Source organism: Phanerochaete carnosa, assembly GCF_000300595.1.
Source record: "Phanerochaete carnosa HHB-10118-sp unplaced genomic scaffold PHACAscaffold_4, whole genome shotgun sequence".
In the NCBI taxonomy this organism is placed as follows: Eukaryota; Fungi; Basidiomycota; class Agaricomycetes; order Polyporales; family Phanerochaetaceae; genus Phanerochaete; species Phanerochaete carnosa.
This window is the reverse complement of record NW_006767631.1, coordinates 100,547-126,930: the sequence shown is the minus strand read 5'-3', so window position 1 is coordinate 126,930 and position 26,384 is coordinate 100,547. Positions and strand designations below refer to the sequence as shown.

At 54.4% G+C, this 26,384-nt stretch overlaps 7 protein-coding genes across 7 annotated transcripts; 3 read left to right on the top strand and 4 right to left on the bottom strand.

Moving 5' to 3' along the window:
* Positions 1-1,828: 1,828 nt before the first annotated feature.
* Positions 1,829-2,577, bottom strand: PHACADRAFT_253312 (uncharacterized protein). Its single transcript, XM_007394064.1, has 3 exons — positions 2,214-2,577; positions 1,996-2,153; positions 1,829-1,945 (listed from the first exon to the last, which is right to left on the bottom strand). The coding sequence occupies exons 1-2, from the start codon at positions 2,409-2,411 to the stop codon at positions 2,046-2,048; spliced, it is 306 nt and encodes a 101-aa protein (XP_007394126.1). The 5' UTR covers positions 2,412-2,577; the 3' UTR covers positions 1,829-1,945; positions 1,996-2,045.
* Positions 2,578-2,597: 20 nt separating this feature from the next.
* Positions 2,598-3,527, top strand: PHACADRAFT_207552 (uncharacterized protein). Its single transcript, XM_007394063.1, has 3 exons — positions 2,598-2,861; positions 2,911-3,200; positions 3,258-3,527. The coding sequence occupies exons 1-3, from the start codon at positions 2,664-2,666 to the stop codon at positions 3,454-3,456; spliced, it is 687 nt and encodes a 228-aa protein (XP_007394125.1). The 5' UTR covers positions 2,598-2,663; the 3' UTR covers positions 3,457-3,527.
* A 1,202-nt stretch (positions 3,528-4,729) lies between these two features.
* Positions 4,730-5,010, bottom strand: PHACADRAFT_55798 (uncharacterized protein; the record flags this gene model as incomplete). Its single annotated transcript, XM_007394025.1, has 2 exons — positions 4,730-4,904; positions 4,970-5,010. Coding segments are annotated over 2 exons (216 nt in total), but the record flags the coding sequence as incomplete, so codon positions are not given.
* Positions 5,011-7,030: 2,020 nt separating this feature from the next.
* Positions 7,031-8,679, top strand: PHACADRAFT_159846 (uncharacterized protein; the record flags this gene model as incomplete). Its single annotated transcript, XM_007394062.1, has 6 exons — positions 7,031-7,227; positions 7,287-7,509; positions 7,566-7,637; positions 7,691-7,744; positions 7,798-8,469; positions 8,521-8,679. 6 exons carry the CDS (start codon positions 7,031-7,033, stop codon positions 8,677-8,679), a joined length of 1,377 nt encoding a protein of 458 aa, XP_007394124.1.
* A 7,255-nt stretch (positions 8,680-15,934) lies between these two features.
* PHACADRAFT_140896 (uncharacterized protein) lies at positions 15,935-16,397 on the top strand (the record flags this gene model as incomplete). The annotated part of the gene is made up of 2 exons (XM_007394061.1): positions 15,935-16,071; positions 16,131-16,397. The coding sequence occupies exons 1-2, from the start codon at positions 15,943-15,945 to the stop codon at positions 16,395-16,397; spliced, it is 396 nt and encodes a 131-aa protein (XP_007394123.1). The 5' UTR covers positions 15,935-15,942.
* A 509-nt stretch (positions 16,398-16,906) lies between these two features.
* Positions 16,907-24,322, bottom strand: PHACADRAFT_193887 (uncharacterized protein; the record flags this gene model as incomplete). Its single annotated transcript, XM_007394060.1, has 16 exons — positions 16,907-17,302; positions 17,388-17,414; positions 17,476-17,542; positions 17,624-17,639; positions 17,721-17,861; positions 17,926-17,933; positions 18,009-18,103; positions 18,191-18,300; positions 18,445-18,494; positions 18,550-18,709; positions 18,771-18,805; positions 18,872-18,960; positions 21,142-21,405; positions 21,445-21,500; positions 21,556-21,620; positions 24,111-24,322. The coding sequence occupies 16 exons, from the start codon at positions 24,320-24,322 to the stop codon at positions 16,907-16,909; spliced, it is 1,791 nt and encodes a 596-aa protein (XP_007394122.1).
* A 516-nt stretch (positions 24,323-24,838) lies between these two features.
* PHACADRAFT_207547 (uncharacterized protein) lies at positions 24,839-26,345 on the bottom strand (the record flags this gene model as incomplete). The annotated part of the gene is made up of 8 exons (XM_007394059.1): positions 24,839-25,407; positions 25,468-25,500; positions 25,552-25,612; positions 25,670-25,685; positions 25,747-25,865; positions 26,013-26,107; positions 26,166-26,272; positions 26,321-26,345. 8 exons carry the CDS (start codon positions 26,343-26,345, stop codon positions 25,183-25,185), a joined length of 681 nt encoding a protein of 226 aa, XP_007394121.1. The 3' UTR covers positions 24,839-25,182.
* Positions 26,346-26,384: the final 39 nt, after the last annotated feature.

Genomic DNA, 26,384 nt, shown 5'->3' with positions numbered 1-26,384 from the left:
ACGCAGATTCACATTGCAGATGACATCTGGGGGCTATCAGGCCCGGAGGGCTGGGCAGGCTTCCCCCCAGCACGGGAAGCCTAACCGCGGGCGACGGCCGGACTCAAAGAGCTGTTCAACGAGTGCCTTCGCGATAGCCGTGGTCGAATTTAGAATGCATCCTTAGCGATGCGCAGTGGTCCGTCGGGAAAGGATCTTCGTACCGAATGAAGCGGTCATCGGAAGATGTACGATCGAGTCGGGGTGCTGTACTTTAACAAAGGTGCAATTGCACCGCAGGGTAGAACTGTGACACGGCCATGACAAGGGTGATAGCATTAGCGAAGTACTATCTCTGTCAAAGGAGGCATGGAGGCAGTCAATAGCCATGACTCCGTCGACCGTTCAGCCTGGCAAGACGTCACGGTGAAACAACGTGCGTGGGACTGTCCGTGGCTTCCTGCACCGCCATAATAAAGACGAATAGCCGTTATATTCCTTGCGCTGATGCGGGCAAACCACTCGCAAAAAACGCGCCACAGCGACGGTCGGCAGCGGAAAATTTGGGTACAGGGCAGACTGCAGATCCCAACGAGGCGCACAGCTTCGTCATGAAGCGAGCGAATATGCCAAGACAGCAATATCTGAGGTTCTCTGTCTGCACAAAATGTCGACTCCGTCGTCGAGCCCATTACCGGTGCGTGCTCCTGCCGGTTCGTACGCCAAGCATGCATCTGACCCGCTTTCCTGAGGGGCCTGGCTCGGAGCGTTCGGCAACTGGGTGGGTGGATCGGCGATGGTAGGTTGATGGATAGCACAGCCCGAAGGGACCGCCGTGGATCGCAGATCATGGAGTCAAATCAGGTTGAGCGCATACATGACGCTCTCTAGACTGTTGCTGAACCGAGCGCACACTGTGCGCATGAAGAAGTCGATGGTATTAGAGAGCGTCGAAGCTGTTAAGGGAAAACACAAAGTCCAGTCCAGTCCCGTTATTCCGTGCGTAATCCTGGTAGGTGAGTGGACATACCGTTAGTAACGGTTATGTCCCTGACATTGCGCGTACGCAGACTGCTGAAGGTTCAATACCAGACCACTTGGAGACGTAGCGGCCTGCGTACACGAGAGAGAATCCACAACATAGGATTACGGCATAAGAAGCAGCCGGGTGCATGAATAATGGCTGTACATCGTTCTCAAGCCGTCTCGTGGCCGATGAGGCCCAAGCGAACACCGAGCCGGACATCCGCGCGCGAAAGTCCGCGTTCGCGGCGGCGCTGACAAGGCAGAAAGACGAACAGACACAGACAGAGATTGCACGGACGGACAGCGTGTGAGACCTCTGCTTCGGCCGCCCGGAGACGTGAGAGCACGAGAGTGGACACAGCGGAGTCGATACTCTGCAGTAAGACAAAAGTCATGCCGAGTGGACGTCAATTACAGCACCGGAGACGATGTGCGAAGAGCCTCCCATGAAGCACGGGCTTAGAGATGGAGTTTTGTCCGGCGCGCGGAGACATTGGCAGAGATCGTTGCCCGTAGGAGTTATTTCGGATATTATATCTCGAAATAAGCCCGTCCCGGCCGTCATGTTCGCCCGTAGAATAGAAGACGACGAGCAGAGATGCAGCAGAGCCGAATGAGAAGCCAGCTGTACACGTCTTGCGATGGTCAAAGAGTCAGGGCATCTCTGACAAGACTTAGGGACGTGGCAACTTCATCTGTACGCACAAAGACAACGGGGCGGTCATTAAGAGAGATCTGCCTCGAGGCGGAAGCCATGTTCCAGGAGTCCGCAAACATTCCAGCTGACAGATGACATGATGGAGATGGCATGATAAACAAGTCGCCCGAACCCAGAAATGACGATAATGAGAAGTGGTCGTGTTGACAGCGCCAGCGAGGAAAAGATGTACAAGTCGCAGAGCAGTGGTATAGGAACAATCCGGAAAGGACGCTAGAAATACTGGATAGCGGGATCAGCGTGCCGCTATGCGGCAAGGGGAGGCGACTCACCAAGCATTGGAATTGAAATCGATACATGGTGATATAACGGTACATTGCGATTAGGAGGCATGGGATCGTTGCGCTTCGAGTGCTGGGGGTTCCTTCAAGGGATTCTCAGCTCTTGCCTGAGCGAGCAGGGTGTCAAGGCCCTTTTCCTTGACTGCTCTCTGGCGGAAATGGCAAAAGCGTGAGCGCACACGACCAAAGCCCGCAGCGCCCCGACGCACCCGTACACAGGACTGGTACTGTGACCATATCTTTCCGCACTTGGCTTCATACTCCTCCGCCTTGTCCTGAGAATACTTTAGCCGCTCCGCGGGCGTCGCAGAGACAGCAGGCTCGAGGTAGCCCTCGAACCAGGCGTTAAAACAAGAGTCGTACTCGCGCTTGAGAGGTGTGCACTCGTCGGACAAGCTGGAGGCCATGAGCGACGAATTTTAGCGGGCGTGACGAGGCAGGATCGACGTGGCCTGACGAATGTGGGGTAGTTGGCGGTCTGCGTGAGAGAGAGCTGAAATACGTGCAGAGGCAGAGGCACGGAGTTTCCGCTCGCAGTCCCGTGCTCCCGGCTGGGCGTGCCGAGGCCGGCGTCTCCGACGGACGAGGCTTGTCCGAAAGCCTGCGTTTGGCCGACCCGCGCATCCACCACTCAGGCCTGCTGCTAATTCGCGACGACCATGGTTCTCGTCCTCGTCATCGGCGACCTCCACATCCCACACAGGATACACGACCTCCCCGCCAAGTTCAAGAAGCTCCTCGTCCCGGGCAAAATCCAGCAGATCCTCTGCACGGGCAACCTCTGCGACCGCGAGACGTACGAGTACCTCCGCACGGTCTCGCCGGACGTGCATGTAGTTCGTGGCGACTACGATGAGGTGCGCGTGCCACGTATGAGCCCCTGTCTGCTGATTGACCATGGCGCAGAGCGCATTGCCTCTCTCGGTGACCGTAACCCATTCGCCAATCCGGATCGGCGTCGTACACGGACACCAATGTGTCCCCAGCGGGGACTTGGACTCGCTCAGTGCAATCGCAAGACAGATGGATGTAGACGTTCTAATCTCAGGGCACACCAACACGTACGTCTCGGTTCCACTCTGGTCTCGCAGCTCGCCAAACCTTGTCGTCAAAAGCTTCCAGGCCGTCGAATACGACAACCGCTTCTTTGTCAACCCCGGGTCGGCGACTGGGGCGTGGACTGGTAGCATCAATGGGTCAGTTGGTCGCCTATCAGCTATTCATCATAATCACATCTGCTGACCCGCCTGCAGTGAAGCTACGCCCACCTTTGCTCTGATGGACATCCAAGGCCCAGCTGTCGTCACCTATGTCTATCAGCTGATTGACGGCGAAGTTCGAGTTGAAAAGATCGAATATCGGAAGGACATAGAGACCTCAAAAGAACCCCCACGGACCATACCCCAGAGTATACCCAATAGCCCGCCTCCGCAGCAGCAGGCAGCATGGTGATGCAGTGGAAGACAGTGGCTGTGGAAAAGATGTTGTAATGTTAACATGGTTTTGGTACGCCCTTCTTTTGTCTGCTCATGCAGGCTTACTTATGAATCTTTTCATTAAGATTACTTGTATCATTAGCTTCTCGTTGCGTGCGCCGTCATACCGACGCTCGCTTAGGTCTACTTGTACTTCCACGCATGCATCAGCACAATTCGCTGGAATCCGTTTATCTTGCGGCCAATGAAAACGGTGTAATGGGTTTCAGAGATGCGCCATATTGTTGGACGCACCGCTTTGAGCTTGGTATGCGGGCTGACGTTGAGGTAAGCCAGCTGGTCTCAGCCGAGATAACGGAAGTTGACTTTGATATCACAGGGTCACATTCTATACATCTCTCACACCCTTCACGTGAGCGTTGCAGCGTTTGGCAGCGCTGGACTTTAGGTGCATTCTCGTAAGTAGCCAGTGGGTCAGGCAGGTAGCCCATGAACGCAAATCGAACGTCACACACTGTTGCGAGGTAAAGCCACCAATGCTCAAATCATGTTCGCCTATGCCCTGCTGCGCCCTGTAGTGACTGCATGCACAGGTCGGAGATCCTTCCAGCAGGGCTGGTCTCGGATGCCGCTGAGTTGCCCCCAGTCACCACAATCTGATGGTGGTCACGTGCACTTATTAGGGCCCGGGGTCCCTTGAGCTGCGTTTCCCGAAGAAGGTAGGTGGTTTTTATGTTTCGTGTTAGCCATCCTAACGTTGGCCCAGCTGCCAGCTTGACTAGGTCTAAGGTCATTGGCATGTCATCAGATAAATACTAAAATATTTCATAAAAGCTACGCGTAGGACAAGGTGCTGAATCTCACCGCAGAATTCACATCGTACTGCTCCCAATGTGGATTATGCGAGCTGATTGCACCACGCCAACTCGTTGAACACCCGTCTCTGCTGCCAACAGTTCGCCTGCGACGACCCTGCCAGTGGTGGCTCCTGCTGGCGCCACCCATGCACGGTGACCCGGTACGGCTGTCCCGCTGTCCCGACTTCCATCCCGACGGCAGTCACTCCCCGGTGGCAATGAAGCCTCGCTCCATGGGTATCCTGCAGCGTACACCCTTCACGAATCGCGCCTGTGCCGCGGGCCCACCGGGCGCTGCCTGTCATGTGTCGACAGGCTCGACGACGGCCGTTGATGCTCGTCCTCGGACGGCGCCCTCGCAAACAGCCAGTCCCGCGATGCCATCGGAGTGTACACCTCCTCGCGGGGCGTGAGCGGAAACGCCTCCTCGTCGAGCAGCGCCAGCTCGAGCACGATGAAGCCCTCCTTCCACTTCTCGGTCTGCTCGGTCGCGCGCACGAACTTCCAGCCGAGCGGTCCGGCGCACACGGCGCAGGCGGCCTTCTGGACGCGGTAGGCACCCGAGTGCATGAGCATCACGGACATCTTGGCGAGTACGACGTTGTCTCTGCGGGGGTGGAATTCAGTTTTGGGGACCGGAGGGCCCAGGGGCCCAGGTGGGTGTGGACGTACGCTTCGGTGAAGAGTGCGGCCTTGCCGGTGTCGCCTCGGAAGTCCTGTGATTGTGTTAGTTGGATGGATCGGAATATGGGACTGGACGACGCGGCATACCCATGAGAGTACACTAGACCTCTGTGCTATGCGCACTCTGCAGCACCGACACGCGTACTCTGTCCTCATCGTCGACCCTCCCGGGCTGCGTATATCAGGCAGGCTGCGGCGCTGCAGGTTGTGCTCTGGCACTTGGAGCGGCGCTAGGTAGGCAGAAGGTGGCTGTCTGCCGGGACCTGCGCGCATGTGGTCTGCGACGGGCTGGGACTGGCGCATGACGGCGTGCATCGTCCGGAAGAACGGCAATAGATAGAGTGCGGCCTAAATTAAAGGAGAAACACTGCTAGATTAGAATAATATAGAAGAGGCGCTGAAGGAGAAGCGGGGAGAAATCGAACGTTGGAGGGCTGCGAGAGTTGCAGGTTGGGGTATGTGATATATGAAGAGGGGATGGCGATGAAAAGGCACCACGTTGCTGCCTCTCCACTGCATTAGTACGTGCGCGGCGAATAGGCCGGATTCCATGGGAGCAAATGCTTGCACGACCGGTCGGCCGGTGCTAAAATCACAGCCCCCTGATGCTGATGTCTCGTCGGCAGACGAAATCCCCTGATATACACTGGCCACCCTGGATATGCGCATGCGCGTGGGTAAGACCGATCCAATTTGCTGGCAGAGTTACTAGGCTACGTGGCGTGTGTCGAACGTCTCCTTGCTCAGGGAGGTCAAGCTGCCAACTACGACACTTTCCAAAACAGGTAGAATGATCGTTCATCAAAGATGTTTCAGGTGACCGTAAAGCTAACCTGCCTCCTGGCTTGACCTGCCTCGACCTTCCTCGATCTCTGACAAGTTTTAGACTCATGGGTAAACAGAATCTGAAAAGCAGAGTTGAGTAGCCTTCGGAGTAGCGCTTGGTTATCTGGTCATGCTAGTAACGTTCTAGTGTCCTGACGGAGCTGTCCGTTCCCTGTTGCCATACTGACGTGCAATATTTGCGATATGCGGTACGTTTCGCGGAAGCAGAACGAACAGGCTGTGCATCGGATATCGCGGCGGGATGCTCCGCCATCCACTTGATTCTCCTAAGGCAACGCCACTCATGTCTCATCCACGCTCGTGCGGACTAATTTTTCCAACTGGCGCAGGGCTTGGACGGAATCACCTCTCACAGCCGCGGTAAAGAAAGGTATTGCATGTTGGATGTTTCTTTCACTTGATGAAGTCATCAACAATTTTTCTGGGGATGCGGCGCGACCAATTTTCATTTTCGCGTGATGGGTTCGCGTGTGTTCGGTCTTCGATGGGTTCTCAGGCGTGTCATGCGACGGCAGATGGAAGCTTGCTAGCTTGTTCATTGTCGCCGCCACGAGCTGAGCCTACTTTACAGTAACCATGGGATCACGAACATTTCAGACATGCTTGGGTAGATGAGGCCCTGCGATGGCGCCAGCAGCTAGCATGCTCGCAAGCCGAAGCGCTACAGACTGGCACCTGAGTTAATAAGTATTATGTCCCTGAGACAGAGTTTTTGAGTTCTGCGAGCGAAAATTTTAACCGTCAGCTCCAGGTTTAAGCTTGTGTCGGACATGAATCACAGATAGACATCCCTTGACCTGACTTAGTAACCTGCAGACCAAAGCTGAGGTCTGGTTGCGAATAATTAGTGCTTCGTTGTGTCAGGCGCAGGAATTTAAGGTATTAGATGGCCCTTCAGTTGAATCACAGGGGTCCTGTGTCAGTAGTCTAATTATGGGATCCGGGCCAGTGGGTAGAATATCAGGGGAACAGCAGTTTGTAGCTGTGCAAAGATCGGTACATATCCGGGCTAATAAGAGAGCTGTCCAACGGCCCCGCCGCTGAAACATTGCGCTGTAACACCTAACCCTAGCTACGCCACCATCACTTTCAGCGCCTGTGCTCAAGGCCTGGTGAGTGTGACCGCGATATCGTCCCCGGAACCGACTCAAAGTTGTTTGACTTCCTCTCCGACATTCTACGCCATACTAATAAATCCCCAAAATGCCCTCACACCGCGCATTTACCAGCCATAATGTTGTTCTGCCCGGCCACCATCAGCCAGTGCCTGCTACCGTCATCGTAGATGTCTCAGCGGGCAAGATAACTAATGTCATCCAGGCCAGATCCACCAAGGACCAACTGCCAGACATAGATCTGATAGATGTAGGCGACCGGTTTATACTCCCTGGTCTCGTCGAGTAAGCGTGGCTCACATCATGTTCCAATCGCTAGCGCTCACTCCTGGCTCTACTGCCAGCGCACATGTCCATCTTAACGAGCCCGGCCGGACGGACTGGGAGGGGTTCTGGACAGGGACGCGTGCTGCAATCTCTGGCGGAGTGACTACCGTGGTCGACATGCCGCTCAACTCCATCCCGCCAACGACAACGGTCGACAATCTGGACACGAAACGGTCGGCGGCCCAAGGCCAGTGCTGGTGCGACGTGGGATTTTGGGGAGGTGTTATTCCTGGTAACCAGGTAATTATCCAGTTTGTGAGTTGACTGTCTGAGATGTTGGATGTGGCAGCGCACAGACCGACCTTAGGCCGCTCTTGAAAGCTGGTGTACGCGGCTTCAAGTGCTTCCTGATCGAGAGTGGAGTCGAGGTACGAAGGTCTGGTTCATGCTCAGGGCCCCGTTGAGATATGATTATCTCTAGGAGTTCCCGTGTGTGAATGAGAATGACGTCGTACTTGCAATGGATCAGATCAAAGTACGCTTCGTCCGCTGTCGCTCGGGACAGCGCCGGTCACTGACTGACTCTAGGATACCTCAACGGTCCTGTGCTTTTATGCCGAGCTTGAGAGACCTGACACCCACAAGTTCGATCTCCATGGAAAAAATCTGTCATCGTACGACACCTTCCTGACATCGCGCCCCGAGCAGCTCGAGGTCGACGCCATCGAGCTCATCACCAGGCTGCACAAGCGCCACCCATCGTTGCGGCTACACCTCGTCCACCTCTCCGCATCGTCCGCGCTGCCAATTGTACGCGCAGCCAAGGCATCGGGCCTACCGCTCACGGTCGAGACATGTTTCCACTATCTGACGCTGACGGCGGAAGACATCCCCATGGGGCGACCCGAGTTCAAGTGCTGTCCTCCGATCCGTGAGGGATCGAACCGCAAGAGGCTGTGGGAGGCCTTGATGGACGGCACAATCGACTGTGTGGTGAGCGATCACAGCCCGTGCGTTTCCGAGCTGAAGAAGATGGACACGGGAGACTTGATGAGTGCGTGGGGTGGGATCAGCACGCTGGGGCTCGGGCTGAGTCTTCTGTGGACGGAGGGCCGGAGGCACGGGATCAACATTGAGCAAATTGTCGATTGGCTGTGTGTGCAGACTGCGAAGCATGCGGGGCTGGAGAAGCGCAAAGGCCAGCTGGACGTCGGGTATGATGGGGACATTGTTATCTGGGATCCTCAAGCGAAGTTTGAGGCACGTTGCGAGATTGGTTGGCCGCGGGATTTGTGCTGATCTGTTCCTCAGGTCACGAAGGAGTTATTGAAGTTCAAGAACAAGCTGACGCCATATGAGGGCTTGATTTTGATTGGTCGAGTGGAACAGACGTTCCTGCATGGCCAGCTGGTGTACGACTGCAGCGCAGGCGGTTTCATTGAAGAAAAGCCCGTCGGGCAATTGCTTTAACCTCAAACATACGTAATTGTATGGAAGTTATATTCATTTTGGACGGCGTGAATACCACCGACCTTCATTCAAACTTGAAGGAGTATCAACCCTTCTTCCCCGATTGCACATACATTTGACGATGCAACACCTCTTACGCTCGTCGGTCAGTTCTAGGGAGCTGGGGACGAGGTTGATGGTCGGTACGCCAACTTTCTCAACACAAGATGACTGGTCTGCATATCTGGAATAAGTTCAGAACTACCGTCGAGTTCGTCGTGGAGCTAGGAGCTCCCACAGCCCATCTTATTACTCTGCAGTTATGCGTAAAGTACTATTGATGTGCTCAAGATATGGATTTCAGTCATAAATGCCGACTTGCGTTCAGTGGTAAAGTGTCCGTTACACTATCGCACCAATCATACGGTTTCCATATACACAGCATACAATGCTACGCCAGTTCCAGGAATTAAATAAGAAGTACAACGTTGGTGAGATACAGAGAAAGGGAGACGAGGTCACGGTCGGAGTGAGGAGCACGGTGACGACATAAGCGAGGGTTGAAACGTTGAAGAGCCGTACTGCAAGAAACACAAATAACTGTCTACTTCAGATCAGGAGCGGCGTGCTGGCTAGACAGCGTTTCTGATTATCTGGGAACTCTAGCAATTATCGTTCAATATGAGGCATCCAGTGCCTGCGGGAATAATTGTGATTAGCTGTCCGGGAGATGCGCAGAGCCGGGTGCGTACCGAATGTTTAGATCTCGAAGCTACGACCATTCGGAATACACCGACCCAAACGAGGATAAAGAGAAAGGATCCACGTTATTCGATTCATTTGTACGTCCTGTAAACCACGGCACCGGAGCCACAGCGGACCCCATTGAACCTCCCCGGCTTCCACTTGACTGACGTGCCTGCGGGATGTCATCCTCATCATCTTCGTGCGTCCAATCCGACTGACTGTGGTCCAAAGGCTCTCCAATATTTCCAAGAAAATCCGACGGCACCCTTAAGCTCACAGAAAATCGAGAAAAGTGCTGCACATCGTGGTCGCTCCGAGTCCCTTCAGCGATCCCGCCATGATTGAGCTGGCGGAGATTTAGAATAAACCGCTGCACTAGCAAAGCGGGCTATTGGTAATGACGCTTGATCAGTAAACATACTTGCCATCTAGTCCAATAGAATTCTCACCAGGGCTGGGAGAAAAGTATGCGCATAGTTAATCTGTAGGTGTTGAATCAGAACTTTTCTAAACACAGGTAAAAATAAGCCACTTACTGCTGAAAGGGGACCGTGTGAGTACGGGGTTAGGAACTGTAGAATATTCATGGCTAGAAGGGCGCTGGAAATTCATGTGTTAGACGGAATCACCGAGCAGTTTTGGGATTGCTGGCCTACATAAAATAAAGAGTACCTAGGTAGGCATTCTAGGAGTCACATTGTGCACGGGCAGGCGAAAGTCGCATACATACCATCTCGTAGCAGAACAACAGAAATAGACGAACTGACCCTCAGCCGTTGCATCTCCTGGAAGTGCTTGAATGACTTGATCCATGTTAGCACGAGCACGACAATGTCAGCGGCGATTGCGCTTCCCCTCGTAAAAAATATCACTGGACGCATGTACGCTAGTTAATAGTGTGCAAACTCTAGCATAGCAGATGGGCTCCTGACGAAAGCGGTCAGCACACAATGAAACGACGCTACCATAGCTAGGTTGCCTCCAATCGAGATGCACTCACACGTTCTTTGTTAAGCTTCAGCGGAAGGTCAACAGAAGCTTTGCAGACAGAGAGCAGAAGAAGGTCTTCATATACAGCCGCGGTGTGCGTCAAAGCGAACTGAAAGAGAGTCGGTACGGAGGATTGCATGACTTATAAATTGGAAAATGACCCACAATGTGCGTTCCGATTGGGACGGCCAAACTCAGTGCGAGTACAATGACGGTAAAGTAGTACTTCATTCTTGACCCTTGCCAGAGCGCGTATACACGCAAGGCGGAGAACACTGGACAGAAGGTCAGTCACAAACCAATCGGATGGAGCTCGAGCTGACATGAGACCAGGGCCGTAATAGCCAAGTATACCACAATTTTCACGGTATGTACCGGCCTACACCTTGTCACAATGCGGCAGCTCGTGAGAGAGGGTTCTGAGAAAAGGCGGACTATGCATCTGGAGGATGGTCTTGTGAATCTTTCAATTCCTGAGCAGCACCGTAAGACTTACACCAAGCAGCTGTTTGATCCATAGGTAAGACGGCCAGTATTGGGTACAAAAGCATGAGCCAGCGAGTGCTCAGCAATAGCATCGAGGCGACTGTATACTTCCTCCTCCACACTACTATGACTTCTTGGTCTAGTGTCATGACGAACTCGTAAACCACGAGGCCTGAAAAAAAATGCTGAGCCTAGAGTCACTGCAGCTGTGCAAAACCGCGACGTACACATAAGAGAGCACTCGACGTAGTTCACTGTGAGACTGAGTGTGTATGTGGGACGTCAGCAGGAGCGCAGACGTGCTCCATAGAAAGAAAGCCCGCACAATGTTCGAAGGTCCTGCTTCAGGTACTCGTTTGGCTGGGTCATGTCGCGTGGGTGAAAAGCTGCAGCGAAGTTGGTGTAGGAAGAACTTGCCTCTGAGCGGTATATGTATGGTGTGAGCGGATAATCATATGTAATGCCGGTGGATACATGTATATTGTCAGTGAATGGCTATATGTCTACTGTCAACGGATACACGTATACGCTGACAAATACATGCATATCGTTGGCAGATACATGTATACTATCAGTATCAGAAGCCAGAATACTTGTTCAAGAAATAGGTTTCCTAGGAGACCCATTGCTGGATGTTATCATAGTGCGAAGTTAAAACGAGATCGGTTTGCTTACCACCTAGCGATACAATCGTTACGTCGGCCCTTACATGCACAGAGCGGGACGCATCGGTTTTGATTTTAGCGGGGTCAATGCGAAGCAAGTCCCGCGTCTGATTATGTAAGCGTAGAGGAAAGCGTCTATAGGTGGCAATAATTCTGTGATTTACAATGCGTCGAAAGGTATCCTGTGACGATGTAGAGTTGTGCGGCACGACAGACGAGAATAGCAACGCACGTAGCATTATCACCAGCATCCGACGCATTCATTCAGTCCCCCACAGTGTTCGGTAAAGCTCGTGAGCATACGCCGCAAGTCTTTGTGCGCCTCGCTGAACAACTCTGCCTTTCAATCTTGTTTCTGCATACGGGTATAATGTTGCTATACCTCCACAAGATCTCCCGACGAGCCGCATTCTTCCTCGATACCCGTAGCCCATACCGACGCCTTCCACCGCACGGCAACTTCGTCCATAACTCGGCAGAGAAATGATGCATGCCGCCGGAACTCGAGGAGTTGCGACCGGATGGCCAAAGGGATATTCTCGTACGAACGCGCCGCCGTGACGGCCGAGGAATGCGCACTGCAGGAAGGTGGCGCGCCGTCATTAGTTGAAAGCACTATTCGCAGGTAGTGGCTGTATCGCCGTCCTGAATAATGGAGTATGCGTTGATTGTGGCGCGTCTGCAGCGGTTGTTGGCGTGGGCAAGATTCTCGCCTACGAACTTCTAGGCGAGAGCGCGCGGGTATGGTGTCGGTAGTGCTGGGGAAGATCACAGATCAGCGCGAGGCGGTGGCAAGGATATCCTTTCGGCCTACGATGTACAGGACCCCAGACGGGGCGGTGGCATGGGGATGGGATTGGGCCGGTAATACTAGTGCAAGGGCTGGGCTGTCATTGATGCAACTTCGTGCAGCCAGGTAGAGGCTCGAGAGAATGATGAAGCGTATTTCTGGACAGCCTTGCTTTTCGTGGTAGAAAAGCCTGACGCGGCAATTATCGCAGAATTAGGGCGAACCCTCTTACGCACAAAACATCAGACGCACCTAGACCCCTCCCATTTTCATGTTCCACCCAACTGTCTCCGCATCTTCCATGCCAATAAAGGGGAAAGGGCATAGGTGGCAAGCGCAGCCAGCGCGTAGTTCATGTCCAACCGAACGAGATGAGCACAGCGTAACGCATATGTGCGGGCACCTCATGAGGTCCGACGAGATAGACAGACCTCAGACGCGTGTTGGTCGACAGAACCGGTGGCGGTGGGGACAGTTCTGCAGGCTGGTACGGCATGCGGGCAGCCTAGACAGCCGCAGCATGTTCCGAGTCTCCGTGAGCCCCGTCTTGCCGTGTGGAGGATACCGCGCAGTAACAGTCCACGTCGTTGTATCTCGTGTCATCGGCAATAAATGAGCCTCACGGTCCGCGGCAGAGTGCAAAGTTGCGAGAATGGAGCAAAGGCTGGCGGATATGGCGGGACAAGACGCGGGTTGAAAGTCAAGCAGCGCGGCGCGCGTTAGCGCTGCCACACTTTCTTCCCTGCTGTCATCATCGGAACTCTCGACTACCCTGAAAGAACACTAGTATTGTAATCTTCTCAGCCTTTCCTCTCTTGCGATACGAACTACAGATAAGCTGCTCGACCCCCTGTAGGTGCTCACATAGACGTCGCGTCGGGGGTTCAGTATGCGGCACTGCCGCGGCCGCGGGCGAGCGCTGAAGCATCGCGAGCAGCGAGCATGAGACTGTGGTAGGTCCAGGAGCTTGTAGCCCCATGCACTCGATCTCTTAATCCTCATTCAAAGTGCAAGCATCGTAGAACCTGTTGCTCTGCGTTGCCAGGGGGTGGCCTCGGTCTCCAACATCCGCCGTCAACTCCGTACCGTCGTATGCACATCCAAGCCAGGAGCAATCACACATTCCGTGCTCGTTGTGTCTGGCTGCTCGCGGAAGAGAGGCAGGCCACTGGCAGGCCTGGCGTCGTTATCTCGGGGTCTCTGTTCTCCAGTCGATTCTGAGACAGCTCGGAGGCTATCGACCCTTGTACATGTATTCCACAGAGGGACGAACCCGCCTGCGAAATCAGAGGCTTACGAACTGGCACGGGGCCTCAGGATTCTTACCTACAAGACTGAATTCAGTCCTGAAAGCGCGTCCTAGGGGGCTCCCGCTTTTGTTGGTCCATTGTCATGCTCTTGGCCGCGCTCACTTCGCCTGCATCGTTCATGGCACAACACTGCGGGCAGTCCTGAAAAGCTGTTCGGCCAATGCTTTTCCAGCTCGTTTCGTGGACATCCTTCGAGGTTAAGTGGGCAGGCGCGTTCTTCGTATGACTACACAGGGCCAGCGGCGCATGTTGGGAAGACATGGAAAGAGCGTGTGCGCCTCAGGAACGCCGTCGGACTCAGTCTCACCAGCAGCTGTGGTGAAGGGCGTCTTGGGTCTCAGTGCGGCTGCCGCCGGGCAGGGACAACGGCGGTTCAACACGGCGTTCTGCGGAACTTTCAAGGCTTGACCATACCTCCCGTTTCTGTGCTTCCACGTCATGGAAGCCATCCCGCCCGTCTTTCTCCCCGACCGCGTCCAGACACGCTTCCCCTGCATGGGTGCTCACCTAGCCATCCTTAGGGGCTGTGTAAGTGCCAGTGCCATCCACCAACCCATGAGCACACAAATCGTAAGGGTAGCCCATCTTGATTGTCGCTTCGTGGCTCTGTGGAGCTGCACGGTTTGTAGCTCGGACTCACGTCGTAGCCCTCGACAAGTCCCGAACGGTATTGAAGCGGCTGCTGTGGCCGTGCTAGCGTCATTGAGGGCCGACGGTATTCGCACATCACGTATGATTTCTGGCAATACACACTTGATATTATTTTTGATGAAAAGCACGCAAGAGGGGCGAGAACAGGATGGGTAGACGGAATGGCGGTGAACAGCTCTGGCAGCTACCTGGCCTCGTCGTCGTTGCAGCTCGACCGTGGCCGTTGCGGCTGCTACCAGGAGGACGCTAATTAGCCGAAGCTACGTTTGTAGCATGATCGAGCTCGGTGTTTCTTGTGGCAACTACCTGAGCCAGTGGCGACTTTGCGCAGGGGCGGCCAGGCGAAATGATGCGGTCGGCAGGCGGATCAAGGTGCCACAAAGACTCCGGCCGACATCACTCTTTGGCGCCGACGGCTTCGGCTGGCCGCCCACGCGGAATCGAGCATCAATACAAACATCGTGCGGCTTTCGCACTTATCTTTTGGTAAATTAGGCTCGGGATGTTCCGCGGTCTTCTAGGTTGTGGAGAAATAGGGCCGTCAGCCGGTGAGAAGATGAATAGTAGCCGAGTAAGTTGCGCCGCTTCAATAGCTGTCCATCTAAAACACTGAACATATTTGGTACATCGCACCACAGGCACTCATGTATTCAAGACTCCAGCATAATATTGTTCTCTTGTCTCAAGGCACTCTATCTCCGGAGTCTCTCGCTCGACTTTTACACTGGTAGGTGTCAACACTTCTCTCTCCACTCCTGCCAATTTTAGCTGGCGGACGTGGTGTGAACGGCACCACAAGCCCGGGTGGAGTTTACTGACGGCTCTTGGGGAAGAGTCCACGATATCTAGGGTGAGTGCGTCCTGTGCTGTTATCACGCAAGAGCTGTTCTGATTTCATCTGAAGCTAACTCACGTGGATTCTGCGAGCATGCATTTGAACCTCATAAGAACTATTGCGCGCATCAGGCCGCCTAATCTATACCTTTTGTGTCTCAGCAGCCCGCCCAGGCCTGTACTGACCGCAATACCTGTTCAGCAACCATGCTTGTTGACGGCAACGTATCTCACGAAGTACTGTCCACTAATGAGCCGTCTGATCGCAACTTTGATCACTCTCCGAGGCTAATTGTGATTGAGTTGCTTCTAGATAGTATCTGTAGACGAGAAGGCTAGTTTACTTCAATGGTGGGTCAGCTCGCGGAGCGCATATTCCTTGCTGGACTGAGTCTGATTTTGTAGAGGTGTTCACTTGGTCAACGGCTGTCTACTTGAGCGGTGGTCTATTTTATCTCAGCCCAAGCCCTTTGGGAACCATTCAATGTGCGGTAGCGGAGAGACATGGCCGTCTTCCATGCAAATAAGTTAAGCGGCGGCCAAGCACTTGTGAGATTGGCGGGACACTCCACGGGCGCTGATTGTGTCTCCTCCGCCTTAGACAGTTCCTTCCAGCCTACAGAAGCGGCGTTTCGAAATCTGCGCCGGCGACGGATCGCAACCGCGTATTTGCGTCGTCCGAGCGAGCGTCGGCGATCATGGCCGTCGATACGGACGTATAAAGGGACGCATGCCCAACGCATAAGTATCCCAAACGGCACTCCTCGAGCCTCCTTCGAACGTTTTGCCCTTCACCTATTATTTCGCAGCCATGAAGACCTTCTTCGTCCTCGCTTCCCTCGCCGCCTGCGCCCTGGCTCAGCGGCTGCACATCCAGGCGCCCACCGCGGGCCAGACAGTCTCCGGCAACGGCACCCTCGTAGTCGAACTCGAGCAAGACGTACGTATCGCCCCTCACTCAAATCACCATCCGTCCCTCATCTGTTTACTGCAATCTAGCCGTCTCTCGGCCCACTCGTGCAGACCTCGGTGCTCATCGCCATGAACAGCTGCTACGACGTCTGTGGCCAGCCCGACCAGTGGGGCCCTGCGACGGTGCTCTACAACGGGCCGTTCAACCCGCAGTGGAACACGTCTGTGCCGGAGAAAGGGCACTACCAGGACTTCACCTTCCAGCTTCCGGGCTACCAGCCCGGCGGGGCGATCGTCCAGGTTGCACATCAGTTCCAGGAGGGCGGGGTGAGTACCTCAAAAAAACAGACATGAAATCTGATGCTGATACGAGTCTCTGCTAGGCGTCGCTTAGCAATGTCTTTGACTATTCGTATGTCCAGATTAACCTTTCATGATCTTGTCTTTCGCTGGATCTTTGGACGTGGGCTGTCGCGTGCTGGAATGGCCTGGTAGTAATACGGTCCTAAACCCAAACGATTACATAACTTTCTTGATTAATATTACGACAATTAATGTTACTCGTGGCAGTGTGCTGCTGTGAAGCCACTTACAAGCTCGCTGAAAAGCCACGGATAGTCGACGGCAAGTTCATTCACTGGACGCCCTGCGCCTCCACGACTCAAGGTTCAGCTTCGGGTCGCAGGTGCAGAGCCGCATTGGGCGTCGAAAATGACGTCTACCGTATAGATCGTCACAACAATCAATATGATATCGACCATAGCAGCCGACCGTTCTCACTGAGAACAAAGGTGACAGAGGCCGCAATTTTGGAAGGAGAGCTGCACAAAGCGCCAGGCAAAGTCGAACCAAAAAGCGCACACCTAACACGCCGACCCATCTCGCTGCGCGCCACCGCCGCACTGCGCCACCGGGCTTTCCTGCACAGCGCCGGCACACCGCCGCGACGTCTCCAGCCCTCCGACGTGCTGTTCTCCTCCTCCTCCTCCTCCTCCTCCTCCTCCCAGACAGCACCCTTCGCCACGGTTGCCGCCATCCTCCCCTTGCACCTGCTCCCTCTCCTCCTCCAGCCCGTCGCCGAGCGGCTCGCCGATGTTCCCGAGGAAGTCAGAAGGCATCTTGAGGTTCGCCGAGAAGCGGGACGGGTGGTGGTGGTGCGCAAAGTCCGACGAGCTGGCGCTGCTGCTGCCTTCTCCGACGGCGCCGGCGCGTCGCTGCAGGCGGAGGTTGAGCATGAAGCGCTGTGCGAGCAGCGCGGGCTGCGCAGCCAAGAGAGGGGGGAGGAGGTCAGCGGCTTCTGCTCAGAGGACGCGCGCGCGTGTGCGTGGTGGGGGTTCGTCTTACCATGAGTTGTAGGGCGGTGTAGATTTCCTGGGGACGCAAAAACAAGGGTCAGAGAGAGGCGAGTTACGCTGGTTTCACACACACGCACCTCGAAGACGTCGCTGTTTGATTTGAGCGTCAGCCGGACCTGGAGGATGTTCAGGACCAGGAGCGTCCTTTGGGAGGCGAGGAGGAAAAGCGCACGCGCGTCAGGTCACGCAAGTTTTCATGCGGGGCGGCTAGTACACCAAGCTCACATGAAATAAACGGTGCCTGTCGACCAGAATTTGGAAAAAGGTCAGCGGTGACGAGCAGCGAGCAGAAGGACAGAGAAAGCCGAGCGTCGCCACGCACCGTCCCGGAGCAGGATCGCCGTGATCGACGAGCGCAGCTTGAGCCGGCGCATCTCGCGGAAGTGTCCGAACGACTTGACCCACGTCAGCACGAGCACCGCGGCGTCCGCCGCGATCGCGCAGCCCCGCGCGAGGTATATCGCTGCGCGCACGTAGTACGTCATCGTGCCAAATTCTCAAACCCAAAAAAAAAAAAAGCAGCAGACACGTACTCCTGCGGTTAAAAGCGGAGTCAGCGCAACAGCTCAAGTCACAGCGGACGTCAGGGGAGAGAGAGGAACACACGCACTGTTTGTCGAGCCTCTGTGGGACGTCGATGAACGCGTTGCAGACGGAGAGCAGCACGAGGTCCTCGGGCGCGACCGCGGTGCGTGCCAGGGACCACTAACAAAAAAAAAAAAGCATCGACAGGAGGTTTTGTTTTGTCAACGCGATCCTAGTAAAATCCCGGCCGGAAAAAGGCAGACGCACAAAGTTCGTCCCGATCGGGACGGCGAGGCCGAAAGTGAGCACGAAGGCGAAGAAGAGGTGCTTCATCCGCGACTCGTGCCAGAGCGCGTACACGCGCAGCGCGGAGAACACTGCGCGAATGAGCGATTGAGCTGCCAGGTTTCGAGTGCAGATGGATGGCAGTGAAGAGGCTCACGTGAAACCAGAGCGGTGATCGCCAGGTAGACCAAGATTTGTGCTGTGTACACCGGCTTGCACCTTGTATGAATGCGCACAGCGGCTCGTCAGAGCGAGAATGGCGAGGAAAAGGGACAGATCGTTACGCCTGGAAGGTCGGTGTGGTCAGGGCGCGTACTTGAGCAATATCACGAGACTCACACCAGGTGGCCGCTTGTTTCGCGGGCAAGACTGCGAGGATCGGGTACGGAAGCATGACCCAGCGGAGGCCTAGCAGCAGCAGCGAGGTCGCCGTGAACTTTCTCTTCCACACGACTTTGATTTCCTGGTTGAAAGTTATGACGAATTCATAGATCGCGAGACCTGTGAAACAAAACGCTAAATCCAGAGATGCAAAGCGGAGCTCGACGATGCCGTGACGCACACACGAGTGAGCATTCGACATAGTTCACCGTCAGACTGAATGTATATAATGGTCGTCAGAGGCAGCTAACAAGGCTTGTTCAATGGAGAGAAGACACGTACTAGTCTCGTAGTTCTTGCGTCAGGTAGTTCTTGTTTAGCGAAGCCATGTCGTTTGCGTCTACGAGGCCGATGCAGGACTGCCAATTCACCTACGAGCAATATATGTATGTTATGAGCGGGGAATGTTCAGGAAGTGGGATGTCCATACCGCCCGCTTCGTCTTCTCACTTCACACAATGGCCGTACCCCGCGAACGCCAGGATCCCGAACATGGAGCACACGGCAGCACTCTGCTACTCACAGAACAAGAAAATTCTGCCGAACTATAGGATGGACACCGTGGCCGTGCACGAAAATCCGACCAGAGGCGCGTCGAGCCCGGGTTCTGTCGCAGAAGGAAATCGCAGTGCGGCAGCTGAAGATCGGACATTTGCAAAGCACTTCCACAAAGGAACTGTCAAAGCCGGAGGTCCGACAACGACGAGAACAAGGCATAGGCTGTGGACTGGAAAAGAAAAACACCTCGACCCGGAGTCATGTCGCAAGGGGAGCGTACCCGGCCGTGCGCTCGCGAGCTTTTTGGGCGCATCCTGCTAGCACAATGCTTGGCTCCTCCGGTGCCTGCCGCGAGCTGCATCCGGTTGGGTCGGGCAGGAGGAGCGTTTGTCGGACAGATGGGTGGAAATATGGGAGATCTGCATCCGTGGACGGACTGTTCCAGCCACACAGGAGAAGGGTCTCGCCCGGCGGCGTCGCATCGACCATGTGCATGAAATCGGCACAGTGCGGCTCTCGCTATCGCAATGTCAAAACTGACACGGCAAAGGCCGTGGCTGCTGCAGAGGGCGCTGGGCGCAACGCACATACCTCCGATGCTTCCTTCCAGTGCTCCAAAGGACTGGGCAGTCACGACAAAGCTCATGAGTACACCGAACAAATCATTCTCGTCACTAAATCTTGTATCTCGGTTCCCGTACAAGTACTCCATAACCGCACCACGCGAACCATCTCCTCACGAGCATCGCTCCAAACAACTCCCGCAGGGCTGCGAAAGGACGGCAGATACGATGCCCCCGTGCAGGGATGCGTCGGCGTATGGAAGCCGAGGCTCGAATACGCAGGGCAGAGCTGGGAGGAAATCGAGAATTACTTGTGCCGGTGCACAGTTCTGCGGGTGATGTCTGAAGTGGTGGCCAGGAAGCGGAGTTGCGTTGAGCACGCGATGGAAGGCTTCATAGTGACCCGAGGAGACGGCGAGAGGCTTCGTGAGATGCAGCAGGATGCTCACCATTTATCACGGACGCATTTTTGTGTAGCAGCTCATGTGCGAGCTCTAAGCAGCATTGGCTTCCGTCTCGGGTAGGTCTTACGCAGCGACCTAGGCAAAGTCAGAACGATCTCTCCCGCACACGGTAAAATATCGAACACACCCTGTCCCTTCGGACCCCTCACGTTCGACCCAGTTGCCTCTACAAATCCCGCGCCTGCACACCCTTCAAACCCTGAGAATCAACTGAGGCCGGCGCGTCGTCGTACCCAACGGGCATCGGATAGGCATGGTGCGCCATACGCGCACAGGCATCCCTTCGGGCTCAAGAGCAGGCCGGCTGTCCACGATGGCTCGTAGCGTCCAGATGGCAATGGCGACACCGGCCCGCTAGGGATCCAAGGCCGGGGAGTAGTATAAACGGCCGACGACGACGGGAAAATGGCGCGCCTGGGCCTCGTCCGTCAGCATGAGGAAGCTCCCGAGGCCTATTCAACTATTGCGTCGCCGGGCAGCAGCATACGTGGTGCAAGTATTGGAAGGGCTACTCTCGGACAGCGCAGAATGGTGCAAGAACCGGACAAAGACCTGTGTACGTTGCCAGTCGAGATGCTGGTCGAGGTCAAGCTGCGACGGCCATGAAGCGCGTACACGGCGGCGTTGGGTGGGAGAAGCGCGCGCGGAGCTCTTGTGGCCAACAATGTCTACACCCTCTCCTCTCAGCTAGTACCACATGTAATGCACATCCGGTTCTCTGTTTGTTTATGTCCAACCGTCGGATTCTTCTTCTGTCTCGCGCATGCCCAGCGCTGCTGGGTCGCATTAATACCCAAATTCGGCGTCGACACATTCGGTACGCCACTACTACGCCGGCATTTTACAGATGGTACGCTCCTGGCAACTCCGAACTTTCGCACAAATATATATATGAAAGGTGCACAACAAGGCTGGGATCAGGGAGTGGGCAGAATCGAACGCTGACAGTGACAGCCCTGCTTTCCGGGCAGCATGACCACTGTTCCAGTCGTAGCTCGTCCCAGTGCGCGGTTGACCGTGGTTTTACCTGTTGCACAGAACCCTCTTCGGATCCGCAGTGCCATTCTCCTGTGACATCGACAGCGTCGTCGTCGTCGTCTTCGTCTTCCTGGACATTCTCCGACTGTCCGTGGTCTAGAGGCTCCCCGATATTCCTGAGAAAATCCGAGGGCACTCTCAAATTCACGGAGAAGCGGGAGGGCCGTCGGGTGTCCGATTGAAGTTCTCCGGCGCCGCCGGCGGGGCCGAGCTGGCGGAGGTTTAGCATGGAGCGCTGTGCCAGCAGAGCAGGCTGTAAGGAGCGATGTCAGTCAGCGAGAGCTCCCTTTACGCTGAGGTCAGGAGGGGTATCACCATCGACCGTAGAAAGGGAGCCGCATAGGAAGTCTGTAGATACGAAGTCAGGATGCTTTGAAATTGAACTATAGGTGTGCTTCATTACCATTCACCTCAAAGAGAGTGCTCGAAAATGCGATGAGTCGCACCACGTTCAAGGCTAGAAGGGCACTACAAGGCCATCGTCAGGCGGTGCTATTGTGCGATTCTATAGCATCTTGCTTACACTAAATAGGTATTTCCTGGGTCATCGTCTTATGAGCCGGTGCACCATACGTGAACGAGCATTGTGCAGAGTACACCTGGTCAATTTTGCTTAGCACCAAGCCGCAAGGGACAGCGGACGCGGACGCTGCACGGTCGACTGGAGCCACTTCTACTTCATGCAGCTTATCCAGCGCTGGAAGCGACGACAAAGCTAGCTAACCCCCAAGCGAGACCGAACTCGCCAACCTGTGTCCGACGAGGACGCGCAGCACGTGTGGATGATTCTGTGCAGTTCTGTTCTTTGTCTCGAGGACAGCAATCTGGGCAAAATCAGGACTGTTCACCACGCACACGGTGACACATCAGACGTACCACTGTCCGCCCCAGATTTTCCCCGCTCGACCCGACTGCCTTTGCATACACCCACCCACGACGCGCCAACACTCGTGTAGAGACAACATGCATCATGTGTCCCGATACGTGCTGATCTCGTTCGGGGGATCGAGGCCTGGATCCTGCAGAGCGCATCTATATCGCGTCGGGCTGAGGCTTGCCAGGGGGGCGCGCGGGTCCGGTCGACGGTCTGCGGCAGCGATTTTGGCGGCAAAGTGGCAGCGGAAACGGCAGGCAGACGTGGGCTTCTGAGACGCAGCGTGGCGCTCTAACGCTGCTGCACAGTGCATCTCACAGCATCTGGCGCCGGGATGGGTGGCAGCGTGGAAGCTGAGGAGGGACCGAAAGAGGGAGGTCGAGGTCAAGCCGGATGGAGGGCGCTACTGCGCTCTCGACCTCCGACGCCATGCGAGATATGCTTGCCTATTGATGACAACCATTCAGCCTACCTTCTCAGGATCTTTGTATCTGCGCATAGTGCCTTTTTCGTCCGTGTCCGCGGCCAGAAGGGGTGCTGGACCGAGTCTGAGTCGTCGCACCTTCGGGGACTGCCAGGGCGACCTGGCCCACGGAAGCACGAGGACCGTGATAGTAGAGAAGACAATGTCATGATCCACAGGAGGACGGCAGCACACAATGTTTGTCCCAACTGGGACCGCCAGTTCCAATTGGAACAAACATTCGGTGCTCCGAACATGACTACCGCTGCAGGAAAGATGTGCTTTGTCGGCCCTTGCCAGAGTGCATATGCGCGTAGGGTGGAGAACGCCATGAGGAAGATCGGTCCAAGTGCAGTCCATTAGCGGGCATGCTCACTTGGAGTTGGGGTCGTGTGTAGGGGAGAAACTTGGTTGTTATATGGCTTCTAGATGACTCATGGGGCCTGGGAACCTAGGGTCATCGTGAGAAGAGAGAGACTTCATTTCGTAGGGAGGAAGCTCGGTGATATACACATTGTTAGTCCCGTCTGGCCTTCTTCTCGGCAGGGAGGCTTGCAGAACCTTTCTCATCGTCTTCTTGTGGGTGTTTCGGGGCGCAAGCAGTCTTCAGACGTAGCCACGCCCATGCTCGCGAGCATCCTGTCACGCCTGAAAAAGTCGTCGACGGGCCCCAGTGTGAAGGGCCCCTTAAACCCTTTTTGCGCGATGATCGTGAGGATGCTGGCGAGAGCTGCGAACCAAGCCGTCGGGTCATATGGAATAACCGCGTCGCTGTCGAAGAGATCGTACGTCTACGGAGTCTTTCTGATCAGCTCTGGTAAGAAGTGATGTCCAGAAGAGAAACATACATAGGTCCTAACATTTCGGCCCTTATCCCGAGGTGACCGTCAGAGAGGATGCCACCGGCTTACCGGCACTAGACGACGGAAGGTTATTTTCTTCAGCTCGCCCCACAAACTGTAACTGATCCCTCGCAACGTCCAGTCTATTGGTCGTAAAGCGCCACCCCGCCGGTTCCCCGCCATGATCACGGTTTGTCCTACCGATGTCTTCTCCCATATACTCTCGAGATGTTTCGCCAGTACTTTTTTCCATCAGTATAACTATTGGCGGACCTCCTCGGAGTTGATGTGGCCGAGATTAAGGGATGCGTTCCTTCGGTTATGTCCACGATAATACTGGCATAAAGTCTAAGCTGACTCTTAAGAGCCTGTTTCATAAGAATCTCGAATTCGAAGTAGTGCTGCGAGTAGTATGAAACTTCAAAGATAATACACTCTTTATTTGTCGTTACACCGATGAGTGAGCAGCTGTCCCGTCCACGATCATGCTGGCCGGCAAAAACGCCATAAACAGCACGGTGGTCTAGAAAAAATTGCTCGGGGTCTTCGAACTTGATTGAGTAAGTCAACTTAGCATCACGAAGGAATGCTGCAATTACTGCGCGCAGCTCGCTCGGCCGAACTTCGATGATGAACTGGTCGATGGAGAAGTCGATCCTGGTGGTTTTTCTCATGTTAAGCAAGCAAGCACCCCTCTAATAGGACGCGCAGCTCTATGACAGCAAAAGATGGGGCTCACGAAGCGACCAGAACGATAATCGATCACGTCCAAGTCTCACGTCTCGAGCCATTTCACTATACGCGCAACGACGGCAAGAACATTATCGCCGATCATGAGCACAGGGGATGTGCTGTGGTGAGGGATGTCTGCGACGGCCGCAGTAGTGTTATTGAAGCTCGTGTTAGCGGCAGCCGGGACCTTCATACCTAACCCTTCAGACAGCTTCAGAGAGGGAATTGCCCGTGGTGGTTCGTCCGAGATAAGCGACATAAGCGGCAGAGGAAAAGTAGATTACACTGTTTACTGACCTAGACTACTTAGATAGCTTATCGTTTTACTTACCAGTCAGCCGCCTTTACTGATGAGTTATGATGGCTCGTTCAGAAGCTCCTTTGGACACCGAGTCAATGACCGCACCATAGCGAGCCACAAATGACGTTTGCTAGCTAAGATTCCAAAGTCGTACTCCTCGATACGAGATATATTTCGCTGCGGGAGACATCACCACACGAGGTGACACACAGACCCACTTGTAATCATCTTCCTGACCCTGCGAACCTTCCGATGCTCTCCAAGAGCGCCGAGCTCGCTCCCACTGCTTGACGGGCCGGATTCGCTGAGGCTCGCAAGAGGCTCGCCTAATATGTTCCCCAGAATATCTGACAGTACTCGGAGTTTTATAGCCAGGCCAGAGAGCAAGGATGTCTCACCCGAAGTCCGGTCGTCTGACTCGAGCTGGTTTCCTGTTTCGTGAAGATGATTGCCCACTGGCAGGACAGATAATATTAGGATGCACTGCCATGTGCCGAACTGGGGCCAGCGGTTCACTACACTGCTATACGAGCATATGAGAATAGGAAGCAGCTATTTTCGCAGATGACATATTATTCTCGATACTGCATACTTGACACCAGGGGCGGCCTCCCTCCAACCTTTTGGACAGCATGATCATTCGTGACTATGCATCGCCTGTGAGAATATATACTCTGATTTGTTTGATGATAGGGCCTCTGGGAACTCATCTAATCCTCAAACCTCAATGGCTCAGCAGAGTCCAAGATTGAGTTGACACCGGCCTCCCTTGATTCATCTGGGAATATGCGCGATGGGCCCGCATGCTGCAAGGAACCCTATTCGACTCGATTCCGCGGTTCTACACCTGAAAGGCTGTCTTCTTGTATATGTTCCCACTGGCCGTGGTCCAGAGGCTCCCCGATATTCCCAAGGAGATCGGACGGCATTCTGAAGTTCACAGAGAAGCGGGAAAAGTGTCTTGCATCGGAGTTGCTTTCCGTCATGGCCCCGAGATTGAGTTGGCGCAGATTCAAGATGAAACGCTGCACAAGCAAAGGCGGCTACAGTGACGATGCTGATCAATTGATATGACTTTGCTCGAGATTAGTGGACTGCGTTACCATCGACTGGAGGAAGTCAATTGTATAGGCACCCTGTAATACGAAGTCAGAACTTTTCACAATACATGAGCGCCCACTCATTACAATTGTGAGACCCTTAGCTGAGTACGTCAAGAGCTGTAAGATATTTACGGCCAGAATGGCACTAGTGGAAGCGATGTGTTCAATGGTATTGATGCGTAGTGCGGAATTCATAGCTCACACAAAATAAAAAGTACCTACGGCAGTACTCTGTAAGCTGGCACGTTGTGGACAAACAGAAAAAATTGAATTGCGTACCGTCACGTAGCAACACAGCCGAGATAGATGAACCGAGGTTAAGCTTTCGCATCTCTTGAAACTGCTTGAGCGACTTAGCCCACGTCAGCGCAAGGACGATGACATCAGCAGCTATTACACTGCATCTTGTAAGATAGAGGACTGCAAGCATGTGCATCACGGTTCATTTGATGATACAGGCGTACAAATTAAACACAGCAGACTTACATCTAAGAAACGTACTCAGCATAAAACAGAGTGAATCCACAAGTTGAGCTGATACTCACTCTGTGTCGAGCTTTGGTGAGATGTTGGTGAAGCTAGTGCAGGTAGGGAGTGGCGGAAGGTCTTCGTATGCCGTTGTAGTACGTATCCAGCTGAACTGGAAAAAGAAGTCAGTACTCACAGTGCGCAGCTCACTGCACAGGAGGATGGCACACAATGTTCGTCCCAACCGGAAACACTCCGAGTAAGAATACTATGGCAGGAAAGACGTGCTTTGCCATTGACCCTTGCCAGAGTGCATACACGCGTAGAGCAGAGAACGCTACGCAGGATATCAGTCCCAGTACAATCCATTGGCGGGCTTGCTCACCGGAAGTAAGGGCCGTAATAATCATGAACAACAGTACGTCTAGTACGTAAAGAGGTCCACACCT

What these genes read in the sequence shown, in the direction of transcription:
- PHACADRAFT_253312 (XM_007394064.1), bottom strand. Translation starts at nt 2,411, where the DNA reads ATGGCCTCCAGCTTGTCCGACGAGTGCACACCTCTCAAGCGCGAGTAC. An exon ending in AGTACCAGTCCTGTGTACGG is followed by an intron (nt 2,154 to 2,213) that starts GTGCGTCGGGGC and finishes CATTTCCGCCAG; the next exon opens with AGAGCAGTCAAGGAAAAGGG.
- PHACADRAFT_207552 (XM_007394063.1), top strand. Translation starts at nt 2,664, where the DNA reads ATGGTTCTCGTCCTCGTCATCGGCGACCTCCACATCCCACACAGGATA. An exon ending in TTCGTGGCGACTACGATGAG is followed by an intron (nt 2,862 to 2,910) that starts GTGCGCGTGCCA and finishes ACCATGGCGCAG; the next exon opens with AGCGCATTGCCTCTCTCGGT. An exon ending in TGGACTGGTAGCATCAATGG is followed by an intron (nt 3,201 to 3,257) that starts GTCAGTTGGTCG and finishes ACCCGCCTGCAG; the next exon opens with TGAAGCTACGCCCACCTTTG.